Source organism: Amblyomma mixtum, chromosome 2 (genome assembly GCF_055824585.1).
Source record: "Amblyomma mixtum isolate Tamu chromosome 2, ASM5582458v1, whole genome shotgun sequence".
Lineage (NCBI taxonomy): Eukaryota > Metazoa > Arthropoda > Arachnida > Ixodida > Ixodidae > Amblyomma > Amblyomma mixtum.
The window spans coordinates 223,608,782-223,617,218 of NC_143013.1; the positions used below are offsets into that span (position 1 = coordinate 223,608,782).

Genomic DNA, 8,437 nt, shown 5'->3' on the forward strand with positions numbered 1-8,437 from the left:
ATGCCATAAACAAGTATAGGCTTCTTGCGCGCAGTAGTTTGGGCTACCTCGCAGAGAAATTCATTTTTTAACTCCGGGTCGACTTGAAACAACTCGATACGTTACACTGCTGGGGGCAGGGAATCGTTTAGAACGAACCCGATGTCTTCAGAGAGGCTTGAAAAAGAGCGAATGTCTTCGAAAAAGCGAAGACCGAAGTTAAAAACGGGCACCTGTTGATAGTCCGGGGTGTTTGGAAAGTCATCTGTGTCCGAGGTAAGATAACGCAAATGAACGCCATCTGTTAGCACAGAGCTACGGCATAAATACAGTCAGCTTTAAATGATGCGGAATCGCGATGAATACCGCCGTTGCAGAACAGGGTCAATGGAAGCAAGGATGTCACCATGGACGCAGCGCTCTCAGTGAGCTTTACTACTCCCTAATATGGCACCCTAATGCTCCCTTTTATGGTGGACAAAAAAACAAATTCGAAAGTGAAGTACAGCTGTTCTGCCGTATACTGCATGCTGTTACGTGCCCGGAAACCGCATAGATCTCACATAATGGCGATCTCGCGCCATCGTTCAAATTGAACGATTTGAATAGCCTTGCGCTGGAAAGAGTTAACTATTGTTGAATAGTAACTTTAGTTGTAACTGTAACCCTCTTTATTTATTGAGAGGCATGTAGCCCGCCGTAAGTTATATCCGTATCAGCTTTTACAATTTCGGAAAGCAGTTACCTTCGGAGCATCGGCCAAACCGATTTTGCCTGAAACGCGCCAAAGTAAATTCGCTTTCAAAACGCTTGCAGGCAAAGCAACCTCTTCAATGCACATAGCTCGTAGAAAGAGCCAAATTTTGGGAGGCCAAAGCGCCGAGAGTAACTGCATTTTAGAAATTTAAACACTAATATGGATATTACTTATGGTGGGCAACACGGCTCTCAATAATTAAAGGAACTAACAGCACGAGTTAAATGTGAACATTAAATATTGGTATCTATCTATTGCTATTGCTATCAAGGTGTTTAACGCAGCTAGATAGCCCATCTGAGCTACATTCTGATGCACAGCCTACATCAATGATAATGCTATGACGAAAAAACGCTCTTCTAACTCAAGAAGCCTACTTTAAAAAATTTCCCAAACCAAGCGGAACTGGAGAGGTATGCAGTCAAGGCCGACGCCCCTGCTCTGGCAGCGCAGGACAGAAGAAAACAGCCGTTGCGCCTTAAAACATGGTGCCCTGGTCGCTTTTCACCACCCACGTAGTACGTAATAGTCCCCATGCGTGCTATTCATAGTCGGTATGACGGAATGCGCAGACAGGCCGTATATGCAGGCGAATGCATGCAATTGGATTTATAACCTGAAAGACTAGAGGATTAAATAAGCTTGTTAGGTTGCGCTACGCACCATGAGTAGGGTGCAGGACGTTAGGACAGCAGTCTTACAGCAGCCCACAGTTCAATATTCTTCATATGAACGAAAACAGGCGGGACACCCTGAAACATTATCACGACGTGCAGGCAATGGCGACATGGCGTAGTCCGTGTCCTGATTCTCCTGTCATGAAATACAGCGTGGAGGAACGAACCTTGATAACGTCATTTAAAAGCCTCGATTCAGGAATCAATCACAATTCAAAAGTGAGCACTCTTTAATTCCTACTCCGTGCTTCACTGGTAATGTCAGTGTAACCTAGCCTTTGTATTATATCGCCGCAGAACTTCTCGACCGAGCTAACGGCCTCCTTCGACAACTTCTTGGCCCAACTCCTGACAGTTTCCGTCGTGTTTCTTTTGGTAGAGTGCGGATCCTTCATGTCCTGTTCGTTAGCAACTGTGTGAGTCTTCACGAAAGACTTCACGCATGGTCCGTAACCTAAAGCAAGGCGGGAAAAGAGTGTCTTTGCTTCGTTAAGAGGATCACCAGCCAAATCTTCGAAGCGAACCCTGTGCTTCCGGTTCAGCCACCTTGCACCTGAAAGATGTTCAAACGCGTCAAGGTCCTGACGCATTTGTGCACACAGGGCCTTTGCGCTTCCACATTCCCTGACCCCCATGCACCAACTCATGCTCCGACGAGAAGCGTAGATCGCCCGCGGGTCTCGCACGAGGTGAAGCACTTGTACTTGCTGCGCGATTTCCGAGTTCCGGTTTATCCAGGCCACCACCTGCGTCGTTAAAGAGATTAAAAGTTTCACAGTATTTGGAGGGATAGGGAGCCATTGTGACGTCATTTCGCAGTGTGTTTACCCGATGTAGTTTTGGCCCGTTCGAAAGTTGTGGTCAAGCTCAGCTGACATCCCGAATGAGAACGCTTGAAAAGACCAAAATGTGCTTAAGGTTGTCTTAACCTATGAGCGAATGAGGCCCTTAAGAAAAAAAAACAGGCAACCATAACAAAACGATGAAAATCAAAAGTGGTAATGGATTCAGAGTAACTGGCAACTCGTCTAAGGCATCGTATGGAAAAAAAACAAACACAAAGCAGCTATGCATGATTTACGGCAACAAAAAAAAAAGAAGAGACTAGTGCACCCGCAGCTTGAGCGAGGGAGGAAAGAAAAAATAGTGAAAGAAGACGAAAACATAGAGGTCATTGAATGCTGTGTTTAAAATGCAAAACATTTATAGCGTCCTCGGCAGATGCATCTCCAAGACAAAATGCCGATCGACGATTAACACCTTTACTGTTCAGAGGTTATTTTTTTCAGTGTAAAAGTTGTATACACGTCTTAAGAGAGATAACTAGTCGTTGTGCCACGGGAAATACGAAGGGAACCCGTTTTCGGGAATGCAATAAATTTTGTAGAAAAGCCTAAAATTGTTAGAGGTTGCAAAATCAAAACATCGAGATTTGTTTAAGGTGTATCGCGGGAGTTTGGGATACACATTAACAAATTAGAAGACGGACAGCGAGAAAAACGGCACAGAGTATCAATGTTGATTTTACCAATTCCCGTGAGTACAAAAACGACCAAAGAGGCGCTATCAGCCTCACACGCATTCTCTTCTATTCATTTTAATGTAGAAGCATTACGCTTCCGTTTTTCTAGGGGCGCCTTGGTGAGGCGTTCGTGTGAAGCCACGACCTCAGCTCCCCTAGCAGGGAGCAACTCAACTAGGCCTCGCATCGGAGAAGTGCGATCAGGAGACGTGAAGGGAAGAGTGGACCACATAAGACCGTTTTGTAAAAATGAACATCAATAAAAGAAAGAGAGAAAGATTGGTTCGTTGGATCAGGATATCGACGTTGTGCGCCATCTAATCTCATATTGGACCGTGCTAGGTTTAATCTACTTCAAGCTTGAGTTTGCCATGAATGCTTCCCTCATTCGACTAGGAAAGACGTTGCGGCAAGGCAGCGTTCTCATCGTGCCGATGTCAGGCGCTTAATGCCAAAGCGGCAGTGGGGGGAGGATTAGGCCATCGATCAGTGGTGCGAGCAGCCGAATTGCAAGCAAACCGTAAAAAAGTGACCCACACGCGAAGGCATGACTGCTGGCACTCTGCTGGTGGAGATTTGTCGGGTGACACTCAATCAGCCGTCAATTTTCTTGTCGCGATATCAATAACCTGAACTTATTCTTTGAGCAAGAGTCGGATGATTCGGTCTCCTGGAATCAGCCTTTTCTGATATTTTAGGTAGGCTCGTTATTAGGCAGGTAACGTTATCACTTTCAAGATGCCACTGCTACATAATTCCTTCTTACGTATCCTCCCAAGCACCCTGTCTTGGCCCGTCGCATAGGTATAAAACCCTGTCGCAAATACCTGCGCGATGGAGAGTCGTGTGAACTTGAAAACTTGAGTTTCAGCCCTTGAACACAGAGCGCTGATGTGGCCTGGGGATGAGCACGATGGTCCCCATCCACAAACGTCCGCCAGGAACCGGTTGTGCTTGTATTCTGGGCGGTACTCCGCCCAGAGCGTGAACAAAGGCGCATTGTACATCTGGCACCGAACGAGCTCGTCAAGAAGCGCGAAGGCGAGCTGTTCTCTGCCCGGTCGAATGCCTCCCGCTTGCGTGAATGGCTGCAGGGGCTCGTAGTGAAAGTAGGTCTTCGGACCCGAAGAAAGGAGTTCGCCGAAGAATGACGATCCTGATCTATAATAGGCGACGATGAGCACTATTCTAACGTTGTTTGTCGGGACGACAGGATGCGTTTTCAGGGCCTTCTGGAAAGCGGCTGGGAGTGGACCGTCTAGTGATGAGCCCAAAATGGCGCCTTCCTTTGGGTCAGAAGTTTCATTGGCAGAGGACCTGGAGCCACTTGTATTTTGTGCATTTTCAACCAGAAACCTTGCTCGCTCAGTGTACGTAGAAACTGCGAAGAAAAAAAAAGTAACGAGATAAATATTGGCTTGGATCGCACTGAAGATTTCTATGGCCCTGAAAAGCATGGTTCAGAATCCTCGCTAATAATAAGAGACTATATCTCTTTAGAGAGAAATCGCTCATCTTGGATAAATTTGGGAAAAGGCATAGTACACTGCGCTCGCTGATCTTCTAATCCGCTTTCTTCGCACTGCTGCTATGTGCGTGCGTACCTCTTCTTCTCCAGCTCCACTGTTTCAAGAAAAAACCGTCAGCTTCTACTGCGCATGCGCAGTTCATATTAGCGAGAGGCGCATACGATAGATGGCGGCAGCTGTTCAGCACACACTTCTGCCTTCGCAGGCGCAGCTGACTCCTGGCTGAACCATATCGGGTCTGCGTGTCCCATGTGCGTTTCTTTTCCACCCCTAGCAGGGAAGTTTTCCACACTGCGCAGAGGGCGCCAGTTCTTTTGAGAAAACTGGTTTACTTTGGTTTATTGGGTTTAATGTCCCAAAGCGACTAAGGCTATGAGAGACGCCGTAGTGGAGGGCTCCGGAAATTTCGACCACCTGGGGTTCTTTAACGTGTACTGACATCGCACAGTACACGGGACTCTAGAATTTCTCCTCCAAAGAAATTCGACCGCCGCGGCCGGGATCGAACCCGCGTCTTTCGGGTCAGCAACCGAGCACCATAACCACTGAGCCACCGCGGCGGCTCTCATAACCTCTCAATAGTCATACCAGCATGGTTCTAAACATTAGATATGAATTACGCTGCCTGCCTTAACGAATTCTCGTTGGAAGCGAAAAACTAACAATTTTTTTTCTGAGGGAATTCGTCTGAAACTTGGGCGTTTGATTACCCAGTGTTGTTTGATGCTTCGTGCCGAAGTTCACAGCCGGGCAGCTCTTTGTGTCACCGCAATCGAGCTATATTTTGCCGTTTCGGAGATTTGATCGGGGCGATTAGTACGGGCAACCTTGCGTGGATCACTTCAAGGGAGGCACGTCCATGGGCCTTCGCTCTGCGTTTCCTCAAGGAAAAATTTCGGGCTACTTTTCGGCCATTTCAGACAAATTATAATCTAAAATGTTACTTGCATTCGTCGGTTTAGCCAGTCACCGTTAACATAGCACGTTTTGGAACAGAACCGTGACGTGATACTGTCGCCAAAGCCAGTTTCGGCTTTGTTTCACGGTTCTTGCTCTTTAATAATAGGTTTGCTGCGTTCATTGAAAAAAAATGATTCGTTGGAACTAAAATAGGAAGCTCTGAAATAAATAACGCGCAAGTAAACTATGTACGCCAGAGGAGTCCTTTAATGCGCTTTGATAAAAATGTATGAAATCTGTACTGATTTGTTTTCGCGTTATTAATTCTCCTGCACACCGTTCCCAGTATTCTTCAAGAAGGTGTGCTGAAACTCCATATTTTATTTCATATCTGTCTTTGTGTATTTTACTCCCCAATTATGCAATTGCTGGTGTACTAAAACTACGGGAACAAGGACGACAAGGAATGAAGAACGAACGGGATCATAATCTGTTAATCCGGCAATATGCGACCTGTATTTAAAGCGACAGTGAAGAGAACATCGATATGGCGTTCTCAACAAGAAATTGATTCTGTGGCCCTTTGTAAGTATGTTGATGTTCGTCCGACGTCAGAACACGCATTTATTTCTAACAAAACTCAACTGAATGTTTTAACGCCCCCGATTCAAGATCAGGAGTCTACAACAAACAATACTACTTCATCGGTGTACTGAAGTGAATGTGAATGACGGTGTGGTCTACATTCTGCAGTCTGCGCCTAAAAACCTATGTAGACGCACGGCAGTTTACTTCCTAAAATGACCGACGATGGCGATATCTGTATTGAATTTTTTACCCATTAATAACTGATAAAAGCCTGATATAAAGTAGCCTCTTCCTCGCTATAGTGCCAAAATACACCTTTACCGGCTAACATAAGTTTGCTTTGAGCGAATGTCTGATGGCCACTAAAGATTTTTTTTCAAAAAAGGACTTGAAACTTTGAGGAACAAACTGCAAAAAGTGGAAAAGATATATATTTTCTTTCTTTGTTTTTTGCTGTCTCAAATCTCTTTTCAGTAGTGCACATCTTCCACGAACCTTTTAGATGTGCCTTTTGGCGAAGTAAAAAAAAAGTTACATTGATGTTCCTCTTTAATCATTTCTGATGCGCCATTCTTTTTATAGAACATAAATCACTAACTAGCCCGGATTTGCGCCTCACCTTTAGATGTACAAATTCTCCCGGGATTAGCAATGTTAATAAATGTTAAGCCAAAATGAGCGAGGTCTAAAGCCTGTAACGCACCTTGTAAGCTCCATGATGTATTGATGGAGCTTCAAAACTTCCCACAATGTCGCGTGCTGTTTCTTCGCGAAACTGTGCAAGATGCTTCCAAATATTCTCTGAATAATTTGAGATTTTTATCGTAGATTCATCTTCACCGTTATTAATTATGAGCTTTCCGGAAACTTACATGATATAATGTGACTCCTTAAATGTTACCTTTTAGTTCCCAATGCCAATTTTGGTTTCCCTTCAGAATACATCCTTCGTCGAAATTTTTGTTTCCGCATAGTCTATCGTGATTCTGAAAAACAACGCAACTACGATATTCGAACTACTGCGGCTCAGAAAGCGATCGCCTTAACGAGTGAGCCACCGGCGGTCAGTGCACATCTCTCTGCCACTAAAGCCACGTAGTTCAAAGCCCGAATGAGGCGTCCACTAAACAAGGTAGCCAGTTACGCACGTTTCCTTTCTTTTCTTGACTCTGTCAGAAACGTCACGTCCACCTGCGGACTTTGCGGGGTGCGTTTTGTGCGCGGGGGGAAGTTGATGAAGACGGCGTGCAATGCTTAGCGCGAAAGTGTGACAGTTTAACAAGAGGCGTGATCGGTTGCGGCGATAGCGTAGTGCTCTCGTGCAGTGGCCAGCGACGCCGATAAGGACGCACCAACACCGGTTCGAGACCCAGTCGCGCCAATATTTATTTCATATTCGCAAGTATCGGGAGGCTTAAGACAAATACTTCCTTCTTGAGGATTGCTAGGGAAGTAGTGCTTTCGCCTAAAAGGGTTGTCATGCGCGACTCCGCGGGAAAGTTGGTGCCTTAAGAAGGCTAGTAACAAAGACCACACAGCGGTTGCAGTCGAGCCCACCGCCTTTTGATACCTGATCTGGGTGGTATCCTGGACGGGGGCCTGCCTGCTGAAAGAGGGAAGAAGGACCTCGTAACGGCCGCCCGACTACATCCCCGCATTCAGAGCGGGTGTTTTCTGAGTGCGCGCTGCTGCATTTCACTGCCTTGGAAAGAAAGGAGGCAGAGGTTTTCGGCGAAATCCGCCGGCGGCTTGCCATGAACATATAATAAACGCATATTTCTGTTTCAACCGATTCTGCATTTTTCCAGTGTTGGTGTTTTCGGTAAAAATTATGGCATGTGCGTCCTAACTATGAGGTATTATATGATAACTAGTTACCTTTGAAAGCTTCAATATAGTGTTCAGCCTCTAAGCAATGACAGTCCTTATGCATTCTTCCTGATATCTGTGTAGAAGTGATGTAGAAGATTAGCAAGAAGCCTGCAGCGAACATAATATATAGGGCGCTTCGTGTCATGGAATCTGGTAAGGTGTTGGACCTCATCTGGAAGCAAAAGAAAGCGCCATTTTAATATCATTCGTGAAAGTTCAGGAAACAGTATACACAGTTAAATAAAGCATACTGGTAAGAAAGCATTACCTCCAACCTGCAAGGGTACTGTAAGCATCGAAATATGCGGCTTCTTTCCAAGAGAAATTGTTTCTGTTTCCAAAAACACCAGGCATGAGCGAATAGGATTTTTCCAGTTAGAAGTAAGTGAAGAGCGTATAAACATTCATCCTGAAGTCAATTTGGGACTATAAAAGTCGTAGTAGACAAACAAGCAGTCCTATAGAGATAAATAATCTGTGCCAAAAGCTGTAGTTTCTCGAAGTCGCTAAGCGAACTGAAGAACAGAAAGAAAACAATGTAAAATTAAACGGCAGTAAACTTCCGTTCGGCAGGCCTCAATGACCATCAAATCAATGTGCACCCAGCCTCGTA

At 45.4% G+C, this 8,437-nt stretch overlaps 1 protein-coding gene across 1 annotated transcript; it reads right to left on the reverse strand.

The window, feature by feature from the left end:
* Nucleotides 1–1,643: 1,643 nt before the first annotated feature.
* LOC149362737 (carbohydrate sulfotransferase 5-like) lies at nt 1,644–7,996 on the reverse strand. The gene is made up of 3 exons (XM_089568364.1): nt 7,831–7,996; nt 3,763–4,316; nt 1,644–2,159 (listed from the first exon to the last, which is right to left on the reverse strand). Exons 1-3 carry the CDS (start codon nt 7,994–7,996, stop codon nt 1,644–1,646), a joined length of 1,236 nt encoding a protein of 411 aa, XP_089424490.1.
* Nucleotides 7,997–8,437: the final 441 nt, after the last annotated feature.